Here is a 16,375-nt window from a genome sequence, read left to right as displayed (position 1 = left end):
GGTAGTGAGCTTCCTGCCACCAGGCGTATTCAAGCAAAGGCTAGATAACCACGTATGAGGATGTTCTAAAGCGGGTTCATGCTTCAAAGTTGGTGTTGGAATAGAGGACCACTAAGGTGCTTAACAGGCTCCTTTCCCTGATATGTTCCCTTCCCCTTCATGCTACTCTTTGCTTCACCCCAGTATCTGAAATAACAGGGGAGCAATGGTGGTCTCAGAAAGGAGGCTTAGGCTGGCCATAGCAGGGCAGTGCCTTCACCACGTAACTCAGGGAGAGGACGGCATCCTGTCCTCCTTGTCATGTGAGAGTCGAGGGCACTGTGAACCACTGTCTAGCAAATTCAGTCATCATTAGTTACAAATACTGTTATTACAAATGGAAATGTTAAGATCCAAGGTTGTAGTATTAAAGCTAGCCATGTGCGGGTAGTGATTTCTCCTCCCTCCACCTTCAGAGGGGACAAGCCAATCTGGTCCTTGCCTCTGGTGGCACTGAGGAGAAAGGCTCACTTGTAAGGCTCATGGTTTCACTTCTCTTGACTCTTTCTCATGCCTTTGCATTTCTGCCTGGGTATTGTCCAATTGGCAAACATTCCAAGCAAGCAGATCATGAAAAGAGGGGCTTCATGGCAAGCAAGGTTCACGGAGAGAACAGTCCCAGGGGCTTGGGCCACAGGGTGACCTCCAGATATTTGACTTGTTTATCGTTCCTCTCTCACTCCTGTGATTTCCTGTCATGGTCTCCGTTTTGAATTGAACAGTGTCTTTCAAAAAGATGGGTTCCATTCCTAACCCCAGGTACCCGTGGATGTGACCTTATTTGGAAATAGGGTCTTTGCACATGTAATCAAGTGAAGATGAGGTCACACTGGATTAGAGTGGGCTCTAGTGCAATGACGGGTGTCCTTATAAGAAGATACGAATTTGGACACACAGAGAAGACATGGAGAAAATGCCATGTGAAGAGGGAGGCAGAGATTGGAGCAATATTGCTGCAAGCCAAGGAATGCCTAGGATCGCCGGCAACTGCAGAAGCTAGGAAGAGGCAAGGAAGGATGCTGCTTTCTTCTGGCCTCCAGAACCGTGAGAGAAAAAATTTCTGTTGTTTTAAGCCATGCTGTTTACAGTAATTTGTTGTGGCAGCCCTAGGAAACCAATAGAGACTCCTACGATCTTAGAACTGGAAGGGAATTTGCTCAGCTCACAAAGAGGGAGACGAGGGCCCAGAGAGGGGCAGCATCTCTGATCGTGGCTTGTCGCTGCTCAGATGCCTCCAGTGACTCACCACAGCTTGGGAGATGCCCCTGCCTACTATTGAGGGCCCTCCAGAGTCAGGCCCTGACCTGACTCAAACACAAAGAGCATAGGCTTTGGGGATCTTGGGGAAGTTTCTTAACTCTTCCAAACCTCAGCCCTCTCCCTTTGTAAAATGAAGAGAATATCATGGACCTCACAACACTCTCATGGGGATGAAACATCTGGATGGATCTGAAGCACTTAGCGTGGTATCTGACATGGAGTAGGTGCTTAATATGCTTGCGTTCCCTTCTTTTGCCTCACTCGTTGGTATTTAACACTAAGCACCGTCCACATGAGCCATTTCCTCCCTCTGGACTTCTCGCTCCTGTCTCTGTCCACAGCCACCTGCCCTTCCTTCAGTGAAGCATGAAGCCCACCCCCTCCTGATGAGAGCCCTGGTCTCTTCGCTGTTTGGCTATAAGTTATTTTTCCCTCTGAGCCCCCAGAGTGCTTTGTGTTAAGCTCAGTCTTCACTATCTCGGATCAAACTTGTTCGCACCGGTGTTTCATCCCCTACAGCCTCCCAAATGTACCTCCTCGAGTCCTCTCTGAATCACTGAATACTAGATTATAATCTCCCTATGTGCATCTCCTCAGCACCTAGAGGGGAGAGGCCAGTGAAGTTAACATTTGTGATTGAATAGCTGTTACTTTGCCAGCTTATTTGCATAGCCTAGCTAAATATGTGCCAGGCCTACATGCCCAGAGAGAAATTCAAAAACAAGAGGCAAACTAAAACACAGGTTGGCTAGTATTCTCCCTATTCTCAATTTGAAAATCAAGTATTTACCATACACATTTAATTTCATTGGTCCATCTTTCTCAGTTCCTGAGAAATAGGAACTGCTACAACTCTCATTGTTTTTGAAGTGAAAACCCCAGAGAAGTCCAGGGTCACTGGGCAGAGCAGAGGAACCCAATGGGCCACCAGAGTCTCATGGACCTGAGCGTGACCTCAACCACTAGGGAGACCGAAGTCTCACTGTGTGGATCCCATGACAGTCATGCTTGACTCGAACCAATTTGGTCGCAGTGGGAGCCAGGAACAAGGGGACTTTTCACTAAGGGGCCCAGGGAGCAGCAGCTCAGTTGGGTCATGGGAAGAAGTATATTTGGTTGACGAGGGATGCTCCTGTCCAATCTGCCAAATGAACCCATGAGCCCCCAAAATACAGCCCTTCAGAGAGGAGGAGAGTGTAGAACATGTGTTCTACACATTTATATGTTTAAAAGCCTCTAGTTTTACGATTAGCTGAAGGAAGGTACCCTGAATTGAAATTCAGGCCACATGGGTCTTAATCTTGGCCTGGCCACATAAAAACTGAATAGCCATGTACATGCATTCTCAGGGCCTCAGTTTCCTCATCTGTAAAGCTGGGGGGTGGTTTACTAGATTGTCTTGAAGGGCCTTCCAGTTCTGACAGTCTGTGCTTATGACAGTCCGATTGCGAGAAAAATAAACACATGGGTAATGTTCGTCCCACAAACATTTATTGTATACTGACTTGTCCTAAATACCACTTAATTGTGGCAGGCACTGTGCTAGGAGCTGGTGACAGAAAGATGAATTAAATATAGTCGCTGCCCTCAAGGAGCTCACAGTCTAGTGAGGGAGGCAGAGGTACAGACAAGAACGTTACAAGAAGGCAAGCGCAGAGGTTGAGATACACACAAGGGAGCGTGCAGAAGTAGTTGGGGAGGCCCAGGACATTTTTCTGGAGAGGATGGTACCTGAGCTGGCTCTTTGCAAATGGGTAGGGATCAGCCAGAGGAAGTGGCAGGAGGAGGTCATCCCAGTTAGACAGAACTACATACACAACGGCAGAAAGACAAGAAACAGTCTCATGAGCATGGGGAGAAGCACAGGTTCTTCTCCATTGCTGGAGCAGAAATTACGAGGCCAAAAGAGGTGACAGATGAGGCTGCAGAGGTGGGCAGGTACCAGACATGAAAATTCTCATGTGTTATACTGAGGAGCTGGGACTGTAACCTGTGGTTGGTGGAAGCCACTGAATGGTTATAGTGGGAAGAGGTGCAAAGTCTGATCTGTGGTTTGGTAACAGTGTGATGGATGGATTTGAGGGCGGCAGGTAAAGAGAGACCTTGGGGCCTAGAGAGCAGAGGTGGGAATGAGTGTGGATGTGGCCAAGTGGGTTAGTTGGGGTTGGCACCCAATTAATGTTGCTCTAACTGTCTCAGTTTTTTTAGGAAGCACCAGGTCCTCTACTTGGCTCTGATGGGGAGCAGGTGGCTTTGGAAAGTGGTGAGGATTCAGGGTACTCACTGAGGGGAGTGGCAGAAGGAATAGACGGCTGGATGGGAGGTGTATTGCTGCTGTAACAAATTACCATAAACTTAAATCAACATAAATTTACAATTCTGCAGGTTAGAAGTCCAACACAGGTCTCACTGGCCTAAAAATCAAGGTGTCAGCAGGGCCTCCTTTCTGGAAACTCGAGGGGAGAATTCATCCTTGCCTTTTCCAGCTTCTAGAGGCTGCCTGCATTCTTTGGCCTGTGGGCCCTTTCTCCAGCTTCAAAACCAGCAAGGGAGGGCTGAGTCCCCCTCCTATCACGTCACTCTGACCCTCTCTTCTTCCTCCTTCTTCCACTTTTTAAAAAAAATCAAGGTGAGATTCATATAACATAAAATTAACCATTTTAAAGTGAACAATTAACTGGCATTTAGGACATTCACAATGTTGTGCAACTACCACCTCTATCTAGTTCCAAAACATTTTCATCACCCCAAAAGGAAATTCCATATCCATTAAGCAGTTGCTCCCCATTCCTCCATCCCTCCCACCCCTGGCAACCACCAATCTGTGTTCTGTCATTATGGGTTCACCCATTCTGGATAGTTCATATAGGGGACTCATGCAATATGTGACCTTCTGTGTCTGGCTTCTTTCACTTAGCGTAATGTTTCTGAGGTTCCTGTTTCCATTTTTAAGGACCCTCGTGATTATATTGAGCCCATCTGGATCATTCAGAATACTCTCCTTATTTTAAGGCCAGCTGGTTAGCAACCTTAATCCCATCTGCAGTCTTCCTTCCCCTTTGCCATGTAATGTAACAGTTCACAGGTTCTGGGGATTAGGACAGAGATCTCTTTGTGTGTGTGGGGGGTCATTATTCTTCCTACCATAGCAGAGGTCAGGATGTGTCGAGGCATTGCCTGAACAGCTGAGGGATTCTACTCAGCAGGCCAGCTCCAGAAGCAGAGCATATGGACTGCGGTAGTAGTTCAGGGCTGGGGCTCTGCAGGGTGGATGCGGTGCACAGAAATTGTGGAGCCGATGCTCATCTGGAAGGCATTGGATGGGGAAGAGGGAAAGGATAAAAGGCTAGGAAGGAGTCGATAGTGGGAGAAATCAAGTGGGCTAGGGCAGAGCTCCCCAGAATTTAGTACGTGTTCAATCTCAGAGGAGTTGAAGCAGAGATTCTGATTTAGGGGTGGGGCCCAGGAGATGGCCCAGGGAATTCTGCTGCAGCCAGTGGACGAGTCCACTCTGTAAGGGATGCTGATGTAGATCCTGGAGGTCTTGAAGAGGTTAAAGAACTGATATGATGGGGTCAGGAGTGAAGACGGCTGGAAGAATAAGAGGCTGTGATCACGCACTGGGATTTCTAAAGTTTGAGACTCCTTGAAGCTGCTGAGCTCATCCCACCTGGGGGCCTTCACGTTAGCTGTGCCCTCTGCTAGCACAATGCTATCCGTATATATAGTTGTAAATGTTCTAGTACCCACATTAAAGAAATAAAAGGAAACAGGCAAAATTAATTTTAGTAATATATTCTAGTTAACTCAACATAGCCAAAATATTATAATTCAATATATAATTACTATCAAATTATTGAGATCTTTTACATTCTTTTTGTCTTACTAAGTCTTCAAAATCCAGTGTGTATTTCACACTTGCATCACATCTCAATTCAGACCAACTTCATTTCAAGTGCTCAATGGCTACGTGTGGCTAGTGACTACCATACTGGTCAGCACAGGCTAGAATGTTCTCCCCATATATCTTTGCATGGCTGGCTCCATCTCATTGAGGTCTCTGCCCAGAGACACCTTCCCTGACCACGCTGTTGAAACCAGCCACCTTCCACTCCTAACACTGCTTTTTTGTCTTCAGAGACATATCACTATCTGATATTTTACTAGTTATTTGTTTGTTTATTATCTGCCTCCTGATATAGATCCCAGGAGGGCAAAGACCTGTCTGTCTTCTTTAGTGCAATATCCTCAGCAACTATGTCACATCCACAGGAGACTCTCAACAAATATTTGTTGGATGATTTTGAAGATTCCAGATTCATCATTTGGCATGTCAGAAGCCAACGTTCGTTCAGTGGGATGCTGGGGGAGAGGGGCCAAGAGGGAAGAGCATTATGCAAGAAATAAGGTGAGGGGAAAGCCGGCTGGAAAGCTTTCTGTGGGCTAAAAGGCTGACTCAGATGTCAGCTTAGAGGCTGGCTTTCTTTCCAGCTGTGACTTGGCTGTGTGTTGCTTCAACCACTGGCTTATCCAGTTTTGTGAGAAACCACCCCACCAAGTGGCACTTCTGCCTGGCACCAGTAGATGGGGCAGTGTCATAAAAAAAGTGCAGCCTGCAGTCCGATGCAGCGTCTAACCTCTTTCCCAGCTGAATATGCTGATGTTCTGTTCTGGAACTGCCACGTATCTCAGATCTGTGGTGTGGGCTCATAAACGGTACTGCCAGCTCTCCTGGCTGAAGAAACGCAGCCTCAGTTGCGACGTGTGCTTTTCGAGGGGGTGGCCAGGTTCTCCACAAGGTGAGGCAGGCCCCCGAGGCTGGCCCAACCCTGGGCCCACAGGAGAAAGCCTGGTCCTCCTCTGGGGTCTTTGAGCATAGACACAGAGCATGACTCACATACCCGGGTGTTCGAATTTGCCTAGAACCTTTCTGTCCTCCTGAGGTCGAAAGCAAGCTTATTAAGAAGGTAGTCCAGGCATGGCAGAGACCCGTCCACACGAGCAGCTCTGTGGGCCTGTGGGTCTGGGACTGACACTCTGGCTGCTGCTGAAAAGTCTGGCTGCCAGTAGAATCCTCCTTGCCACTGCATTCCACTGGTCTCCCCGATCCTGCCTGGGGCCCAAGGTCGTGCTCCTTGCAGAGGCTGAAACCAGCCTCAGCTCCCACCACTGGTCCCTCTGCCTCCTCCCCAAACCATTTTGACCCTTGGACCTGCAAGCAATTTGAAAATGTTAACTGCTAGAACACGATGTCTGCTTTGGTAGAGGTTAGACTTCGAGACTATAAAGTAGGTAAAGGTCACTTAGCACAGGTTAATTTGGTGTGTTTTTACTGGAATTTTTTGTTGGAGCACATACTGTCTACTTCATTGCCACTGCAAGACATTCCAAAAATTTGAGCAGAAGAGGAATTAACCTTGGCTTAAATGGTTTATTATAGTTCTAACTAGCTCATTCCAACCCTGTGCCTGGAATCCCTCCATTAACCCACCAGTGCAGCCAAGGAGTAAGGCATTACAGCTCTGGTCTAATGACACCCTGGGGCCAGTCAGCCATGAAAAGGCCATTCCTTTCCTCAGAGACCAGGAGGGCCCAAAAAGCATGATCAAAAAACTTTCTTCTTTGATCAGGAAATTTTCTTCCTTCATTGTTACAATCATTAAACTCCATCCTAATCCACACATATGCACGTATTTTCATGATCTGTAATTTTGCTGTCTTCTATACCCAGAAAGTCCTTTAATTCTTTCCTGCTTGGAGAAATCCTGTTCATCCTTCAAACATCACCACCTCCACGGAGGCTTTTCGGATTTTCTGAGTCACAATGAACCTTTTCTTCTTCCAGCTTCTCATCGTACTTTGGGTCTTTCTCAGGGCATTTAGCCCATGCCGTCTTCTTGTTCTCATCCATGTCTCGTTCATCAATTCAACAATTAAGTAGCACCTGTTTGTCCCAGCCCCTAGGGGATACACTGTGCCCTCATAGAGCCTACATTCCAGTGGAAACCCAGAGTTGGGTGGAGTTCATATCCTTTTTTTTTTTTTTTTAAGATTTTATTTATTTATTTTCCCCCCAAAGCCCCAGTAGATAGTTGTATGTCATAGCTGCACATCCATCTAGTTGCTGTACGTGGGACGCGGCCTCAGCGTGGCCAGAGAAGCGGTGCGTCAGTGCGCGCCCAGGATCCGAACCCAGGCCGCCAGCAGTGGAGCGCGCGCACTTAACCACCAAGCCACGGGGCTGGCCCTGGAGTTCATATCCTTCATGGGTCTAGAAGCTTTCTGGTCTTGGAGACAGGAATTGCGTCTGCTCCTGGCTCAGGTCCTGGCACCAAAAAGTACTCAGAAAAGTTAGTTAAATTGAAACATAGCACCAATGACTCTGAGAAAACTGGGTCAAAGTTCAAAGAAAGGTTAAAAGTTAGCAAAGGTAGAGCGCAGAGAATTTCCAGGAAAGGCTACAGTGGTTCTGAAATCAGGACCTGGCACAGAACCAAGGGGTATACAAGATCTCCAGTGGACTGGGCCTGTGGGGTGGGAGTGGGGCCCACCGTCCTCCTCCAGGACAAGCTTGGAGTTTGATGCAGCAACATCTGGACATTTATCAGACAGTCCAGCTAGAAGTTTTTTTGCTTTGACTGGGCAGACCATAGAGGCAAGCAGGTTGTTTCAAGGGCCGGGAAATGAGTTACTAGCCAAGGGTCAAGCTGGTCAAATGACTAAACCTACATTGTCTAGTTGGCATACGAGAAAAGCATGATTAATACGATTGTCATTCTCAGTGGAGAGTGGCTGGGCATTATTTGACACTCAAATAAAAAATGTCATTTGAATTTTTACTAGGAATTCTCATGCAAAATGTGTCAATGATGTAATAAAACAGAATGACTGGCCTGCCAAAGTAAACCGAGTTCTAACCACACACAAGCATTTCTTAGAACCCGTGTATATCTCAGAAAACTGCTCTCCTCTGAGGCCTGACAGCAGGAGGGGGCACTACTGGGGGTTCGGAGTGGGAAGCATTTTATTTATCCACTATACCCTATATTGTTCACTCCAATCTTCTTGTTACCACTAATCTCATTTCTCATTATCTGCTGCTGACCTGTGGAGAAAGGGGTCCAAGACAGTGAAAAATAAGTCGGTGTTTTCTTTGCCCCTATTTTCTTTAATAGAATAAAATTCGAAAAAAAAGATATTAACAGCACCCAGTCATTCTCAGAGAACTGTCACACAAGGAAAGAACCACCATTTCCCCAACCTTTCTGCATAGGAAATTAGAGTCTAAATCCCACCTTCCACCTCCTCCCCCAGAAGTTTCGACGGAGACTTACATCAATTCAGTGAGTTGCAATTCTGCCTGAGGGCGGAGCGTCAGAAGTCAAGCTGCTTTTCCTGAGGGGTAACCCCAGGCCTTGGCGATATCTGTAGATAAAAGAGATGCTGACAAATTTGGGATGTAATTGTTGGTTTGGATCGGTCTCCCCTTTCCCTCGATCAACGGCTGCAATCAGGTCCCTTTAAGAAACCAGGAACCTGCCGGGCGTACAAGCCCGAAACGGATCCTCTTCTCTGCTCCTCCCCTGTCCCCGCGCGGCGAATGGTTCGCGCCGGCCTATATTTACCCGAGATCTTCCTCCCAGACCGCAAGGATGTGAGGCTGGCGAGCTGGCAACCGCTCGCTGCACCGGAGGGGGCGCGCTGCAAAGGCGGGTAACCGACCGAGGGGATCCCGAGAGCGGAGGCGGACACCCCCCAGAGGAAAGAAATGAGGTAGCGACCGTCCCTGGAGCTGACCATGCGCGCGCCCCGCCCTTGGAGCCCCGCGCTGCCCCGGCCGAGCCCGAGTGCCCGGCGTCCGGCCGGAGCGAAGATGCAGTGAGCGGGACTGCTGCGCGGGGCCGCCGCGGCCAGCCGGACCAGCATCTGACCGCACTTGGAGCAAGAGCTGATTCTGGGACCAGCGCAGCCGAGGGGCTCTCTGTCTCCAGCACCCGTCTGGGGTGGGGAGCACTGGCCCCGGCGCACTTGAGTTTCCGTGGTTTCTGGTCCCAGCCTTGAGGATTGTGTGTGAGTGAGAGGGGGCCCTTTTCACGTTCGCCGAGGAGTTCCTGCATATCCTCGCACCATCCCAGCTGCTTTTGCTGGGGGGCTCCCTCTATTTATTTGCACACGCGCATCTCTTCTTTTCTAAAGACATTTCCCGCTCCACTCTCGTTCAATCTTTCTCTCATTTTGCTTGCCTAAGACTCTTGGCCCTCGTCCTTGCCCAGGCTAGGGTATATCTGTGTGCGCTTTTTTTTTTTTCCCCACACTCGCAGCTAAATATTTTCTTCTCTTCTAAAAATTCTACCCCTGCCCCCTTCGGCGGGGTTCCCGAGCGCTATATTCCCCCACCCCCTGCCCCCACTCTCTACCACTGGGCCACTCCCAGTGGAGTTTTATTCTTCGGTCTTGCCCGGGCCGAGTCCGGCCGGGGCGGGTGGCTCAGCGGGGCTCGCACCCGGCGCTCCGCTGCCGCCGCCCAGCTGCGCGGGGGCGCCCTCCGGAGATGCTGCCGTGGAAGAAGCACAAGTTCGAGCTGCTGGCCGAGGCGCCGCCACGGCAGGCGTCCAAACCCAAGGGCTACGCGGTGAGCCTGCACTACTCGGCGCTCAGCTCGCTGGCGCGGGCGTGCCCCGAAGGCGCGCTCAGCCGGGTGGGCAGCATGTTCCGCTCCAAGCGCAAGAAGCTGCACATCACCAGCGAGGACCCTACTTACACCGTGCTCTACCTGGGCAATGCCACCACCATCCAGGCGCGCGGCGACGGCTGCACCGACCTAGCGGTGGGCAAGATCTGGAGCAAGAGCGAGGCGGGTCGTCAGGGCACCAAGATGAAGCTGACTGTGAGTGCGCAGGGTATCCGCATGGTGCACGCTGAGGAGCGCGCGCTGCGCCGCCCGGGCCACCTCTACCTGCTGCACCGCGTTACCTACTGCGTGGCGGACGCGCGGCTGCCCAAGGTCTTCGCCTGGGTGTACCGGCACGAGCTCAAGCACAAGGCGGTAATGCTGCGCTGCCACGCGGTGCTGGTGTCTAAGCCTGAGAAGGCGCAGGCCATGGCCCTGCTGCTCTACCAGACGTCGGCCAACGCACTGGCGGAATTTAAACGGCTCAAGCGGCGGGACGACGCGCGTCACCAGCAGCAGGAGCTGGTGGGCGCGCACACCATTCCGCTAGTGCCGCTGCGCAAGCTGCTCCTGCACGGACCCTGCTGCTACAAGCCGCCGGTGGAGCGCAGCCGCAGCGCGCCCAAGCTCGGCTCCATCACCGAGGACCTGCTCGGCGAACAGCAGGAGCAGGAGCTGCAGGAGGAAGAGGAAGACGAGCACGCCGAGGACTGCCTGGAGGAGGAGGAGGAGGATCGTGCCGGGGAGAGAGACCCGGCAGAGGAAGAGGCCGAGGCGCAGCGGGCGCTCGTGGTGGCCATGCACTTCGAATGCGGGGACTTGCTGGACACGCTGGAGAGTGGCCGCGAGGAGGCGCTGGGGGACGGCGGGGTCTCGCTGGGCCCCGGGGCTGGGCCGCCGCCTCTGCTGCTGGGCAGCGCCTCCGACATGAAGGCCGAGCTGTCGCAGCTTATTAACGACCTGGGCGAACTCAGCTTCGGCAACGATGTGCGCAGGCTGCAGGCCGATTTGCGGGTGACGCGCCTGCTGTCCGGCGACAGCACCGGTAGCGAGAGCTCCATCGAAGGCGGGGGCCCGGACTCCACCTCTGCCACCGCCGGGGACCGGTCCGGCCCCGCCGATGGCGCCAGCCCAGATGAGCCCCACTCGGGCTGAGCTCCCACCCACCTCCAGCGCGCGCCCCTGGCGCCCCTCCGTGACTCCCATCAGTCATCTCGAAAACCTCCTTACTCCCCCCCCCCCCGCCTGCCCCCAGGAAAGGGGAAATGGGACACTTGAGGCCCCAGATTTGCCCCTGCCCCTCTCCCTCAACACAGTTGGCTCTGTGTGAAGCGGGCTTAGGTTGCGCATGGAGATGTGGGGAGATGTACGAGGGGGCAAACCCTGCCAGGAAGGAGAGCGAGGCAGTCAGCTGGGGTGGGGGTGGGGGAAGGGCCCGGTGAAGTTAGCCAAGTCTCGAAAGGCGTGAGGTGCCTGCCGGCCAGTTTCCTGTTTGTGGGGCATCTGGGGGCTGAGGAGGCGGGGTTAACTCCCTCCCCCACCTCCTAACTGGGAGCGGCCTAGCACTGTCATTGACATGTCATTTACAAAAAAAAAAAAAAATTTGCTCTCTCAGTGTTGGAGACTTTAATGCCACCTCCTTGCCCCCAGTCTTTCTGGTGCGAGAGCTTGAGTTGTTTACCTCAGACTCAGACCCTTGAAATTCTGCCAAATTCCTCAAATAACTGTTTTTTTGGGGGGGGGTATGGAAGAAAGTTGCGTTTTGTTTACAGCTAAGACATCTAATATCTAAAAAAGGAGTTTTCCTTTAGAAACACACCTTCCTCCTGCTCAAAAAATCTCACTCCATGATACTGTGTAAAATATTTTTGCACTGTTGTGAAGTATTTTTGACATTTTTTTTGTACATAACTGTGAGCTGAATGTTTATATCTTTTGCTGTGCAAAAGGGACGTGTAAAATGTTGTTCAGTTGTATATACAGAAACGTGTATAAAACATTTTGTTATTTTTTAAGAATAGCACTGCTCTGGTTCTGTTTGCACGCCAGTGGGGAGAGAATAAAGAGGAAAATTTAACAGAACAGGTGAGCGTCTGGAACTGCTGCTGAAAATGCTTGGTGGTGGGGGTGGGAGAGGGGTGTCCATCGCTGGGACCATGTGCTAGGATAGTCTTTGGCCTTTGCAGTGCTGGGAGGTGATTAAGGGAAGGGGAACCCACTTTATGGGTCTGAGGTCTTTTTGGTCCTCACAATTCTGGGTGCTGCGGCTGGGGCCAGCCCTCTTCCAGAATATCCATGTTCTTCATTCATTAAGTTGTGGGAATGTGGGCTGGTTCTGGTCTCTCAGGTAATTGCTGGAGATGCAGGGTGGGTTCTGTTCCTCACTCCCAGACAGGTTATTTAGGGAGGAGGGACTTGCAAGTTCTAATGAGGTTTTACCACCTCCTTCTGTGGTTCGCCTGTACCTTTACAAACAGCTCAAGGAGCTTTAAAGGAGAAATAGAGACCTAAAGAAAGTCACCCCTGGGGCTCTCTGAGGAGTGGAACCATCTCTTTTCCTGGGAGAAAAATCAAGGAGAGAGGAGAGTTGATACATTCCAGTCCTGGCATGAATGAGTCACGGTGCAGGTGGGTGGGTGGGGAGGCAGGTGGAAGATCCTTCCCTCCTACAACCCAGCCTGACCCAGTGGGGGCATGGTGTAGAGCTTGGTGTGTGTATGTGTGTGTGTCTTAGGGTTTTCATGCTTTCTGTATGTGTGTTTCTGTTTTTGGGGCATGGTATAGAGCTTGGTGTGTGTGCGTGTGCGTGTGTGTGTGTGTGTGTGTGTCTTAGGGTTTTCATGCTTTCTGTATGTGTGTTTCTGTTGTAAACTCCAAACAGATGTCTCTAGTTCGGCTACACCCGATCAGCTGGACGTTGTAATAAGATGCTGCCAAAGCTATGCCTTTTGCAAATTATTTTTTCCCTTTGCCCTTTTGGGCCCTTTTTCCTGTGGTGCAGAAATGGATCGTACTCCTGGACTTCCCTGGTGTCCTGAGGCCACTTTGCTTTGTTTTCATCATAAATATGCTCTGAGCAGCTAGACCCAGAGATCCTAAGGAGTCTGGAATTCACTGGAACCATAGAAGAAGGGAGGGTGAAAGATTTTCTTCCTAATGAACAGGAGTTGTTCAGGCATAAGACTATCTTTAGAAAAGAAAAGGATGAGTGGGAAATAATTAAAAATATTCAGAGTCACTTAAAGGCATGGACCAAGTCCAGGCCTTGAGTCTATCATATTTTGGTTTGGTTGAGAGTCCCCATCCCTCTCCCTGAATGCCTCAGCCACCCATGATTGATGACATTTTAAAATCCCCGGGTAGAGAGAGGTCAGGAAAGTCAAATCCCACCCCACCCAGGCACCCACATGACATGCCTTCCACAGGGTTCTCACCTGACTGGCCGACAGCTGTGTGGACCATCACTAGCTTGCATGACTAGATTTCACATTTCAAATTATTTCCACACATTGCCAAGATTCTCTGCTGTTTGAAACTGATGAGAACATTAAACAGGGTGAAGATCAAATGGCTAATACTTGGGGGTGGGGCAGCATCTGTGTGTCTTCATTCTTATCCAAAGGCCAAGGTTGGCTTCCATCTGGGACTGATGGGGCTATGGTGATTTGTCAGAAAGTTCAGACAAAAGCCATCTAACAACACCATCAATAAGCATAAGGCAACTTGTCTCTTCAAAGTCTGATTTTTCCTGTTATCTGATTTATAAATAGGTAAGGGGGGTTTAGGGGTTGAGGAAAGAGGAAGAAGAAAAAAAGCAAACCACATAAAACCCACCTCACCTCCTCCCTTCCTCCTGGTGCCCTCCCCTTCCTTTCACTTTTTGACTTTATCCCCACTGTACCCCAGGGCTCTGGCTGATGTAATTCTAGAAGAGATGCGAAGGTGATACATGATTCACCTCTTCTTACATCTCAGTCTTCTAGGGATGATATCACTAGCGTAAGAAGAGATGTTTTGAATGAAAAAAAACAAAAACCAAAAACAAATTTGCTCCTGACACTCAGAGGGAAGAGAGTGGTGTGACAAAAGCCAAACTAAGTAGTTAGATGGAATACATGCTCCAGAAAGCACCAGAGGTCTGGTTTATGCATCAAGGTTAGCTTTTCCTTCTTGCAAGGTGAGGCTCATGTTTCCCCTTTACGTAACCTGATGGTACTTTCAGTGCAGTGAGACACTTTCCACATTCCTCACCAGCCTAATCCTCCGTGTCCAACAATGCAGCATTGACTGTGTGAAAAACGGCTGACTTCCGGCGGCAAGAGAGATGGGTGCAGAGATGGCAGCGTGAGTCCAGGGAGGAGGCGTTTGTCAACTTGTCTCGGCACAAACGTCGCATGTTCGTTTGTACAATTTGCTGTGTGTGTTGAGGGGAAAGGAGGGAGTAGTAGGATGGTATAAAATAAACAATAGTATCACACACCCTCTCAACTATTATAGTTTCAGAGAAGAACACCCGCTCTTCACACACCCGCATGCTCTTCCCTAAAGAAAACCTCCCTGTCACTGCCCCACCATCAGTGGAACAGAAGATTTTAAATAAATTAGAAAGGCTCTGTTATACACTGAAAGCACATTCCCTCCCAGGGACAGAGCTGCTTTTAAGGGTTCTGCTGGTAAAAGAAGAGAGAACTGGCTGGTGGAATCCACCCCTGGCACCACGCTGGAGATTAAAAACCTCACAGGAGTCACCAAGGATCATGAGAAACTATCTACTAGGAGCAAGTTGCTCTCGTTTCTAACAGGATTTAGTAATTTGATAAGCAGAACTCTTTCCTTGGTTTCCTACTGCATCAGTAGCCCTAGCATCTGCTGGTAAGCGATGCATGACAGAGCTAGAAATGTGCGCAGACAGCTGGGGCTAGGAGCCATGTCTGACTCGTGGGAAACTTATCAGGGTTCCAGGTGGGCAGGAGTCCACTGGGGCCAGGGCGCTCTGTACTCTCGGCCCACCTGGTTTTTCTGCACGCAGCCATATCTGGATCTGGCTTTACTGTCAGCTGTGGCCTTTCCTACTCCTGCTGGCTCTTCCATGTTCACAGGTCACAGTGTGCCTGGGACAAAACCCCACCACCAGCTCCAAAGTGACCCAATCTGAACAGCCTTGACTAATCACCATTTTGATGGTTTAAATAGCTAGGTGGCCCTGGAGCTTGGCACTCATTCCTTCCCCTCTCTAGGGCTGTTCAGTGGCACCAGCAAAGGTCCTTGTTTCTTTTTTTTTTTTTTTAAAGATTTTTATTTATTTTATTTTTCCCCCCAAAGCCCCAGTGGATAGTTGTGTGTCGTAGCTGCACATCCTTCTAGTTGCTGTATGTGGGACTCGGCCTCAGGATGAACGGAGAAGTGGTGCCTCAATGCGCACCCGGGATCCGAACCCGGGCCACCAGCATCGCAGCGCGCGCACTTAACCACCAAGCCACAGGGCCGGCCCGGTCCTTGTTTCTGACTCCCGTGGAGAGTGGCTCTTCCCATAGCCGCCTCTTGCATCTCTTCTTCATCTCTCTCCCATCGCCCTTCATCCTGTAACACATCATTGTCCTCTGGCTTCTCCTACTGTCCAGCTTCCCACCTGATCCTGGCTTCATCCTCCTTCCCACAAACCTAGCTCAAATCTTAAATCACCTAAAAGAAAAAAAGGCCCAACATTTAAGGGAAAAACAAACCAAGCACACAGTCGTCAGCACCAATCCTGCAATTCCAAGGCCTGCTCTGGACCTGTCCCCCACTTAGAGATGTGCAAACTGATGCACAGAGGGGTGATGTCCTGCCCAAGGTTACACAGGGGGGACGAAGACCTAGGGGTCCAAACTCCTAAACCCATGCTCTTTTCACATTCCTCCAGTGTTTATGGCTTATAACCAGATTTTTAGCTTTGGGATAGCAGAAAGTGGCAGTCAAATTTTTTTTTTGTTTCCCCCTTTCTTTTTTACTCCTACATTTCACACATGCTAGATGCTTGATGATAAATATTTGTGATGCCACTCATCGACACACTGCTCCCACCACCAAGCATGAATGAGTTTCTACTAGCTGCACAATGCTGGAGGTAGAGGGGTCAGGTGTCTGTCTTCCTGGCAAGAATGCTCCCAGTGGGTGGGATGGCAGCCCCCAGAAGAACTTGGTCTCCCCTTGCTTTCACCCCTGAGATCTGGTCTGGCAAGACCTCGCCCTAGAAGAGCAGGTCTAGTTTGAGGGTGAGGGAACTCTTCCCATGGCTTCATGGTTATTAATCATCTGTATCCTTCTTGGTTGGCTGAGTTCTCCAGGGACAGGCATGTATCTTTAGGCATCTCTGATTCACCAAACTTAGCACAGAGCGTGATACCTAGTGGGTACTCAGGAAAT

At 50.1% G+C, this 16,375-nt stretch overlaps 1 protein-coding gene across 1 annotated transcript; it reads left to right on the top strand.

The window, feature by feature from the left end:
* The first annotated feature begins 8,842 nt into the window (after nt 1–8,842).
* Nucleotides 8,843–12,052, top strand: FAM43A (family with sequence similarity 43 member A). Its single transcript, XM_004424555.3, has one exon. It carries the CDS (start codon nt 9,851–9,853, stop codon nt 11,123–11,125), a length of 1,275 nt encoding a protein of 424 aa, XP_004424612.1. The 5' UTR covers nt 8,843–9,850; the 3' UTR covers nt 11,126–12,052.
* Nucleotides 12,053–16,375: the final 4,323 nt, after the last annotated feature.

Source organism: Ceratotherium simum, chromosome 15 (genome assembly GCF_057802395.1).
Source record: "Ceratotherium simum simum isolate JZ-2026a chromosome 15, ASM5780239v1, whole genome shotgun sequence".
Lineage (NCBI taxonomy): Eukaryota > Metazoa > Chordata > Mammalia > Perissodactyla > Rhinocerotidae > Ceratotherium > Ceratotherium simum.
This window is presented reverse-complemented; position numbering and strand designations above follow the sequence as displayed.

Bases quoted from the DNA above. Each gene is read 5' to 3' on its own strand.
- FAM43A (XM_004424555.3), top strand. From the start codon at position 9,851: ATGCTGCCGTGGAAGAAGCACAAGTTCGAGCTGCTGGCCGAGGCGCCG.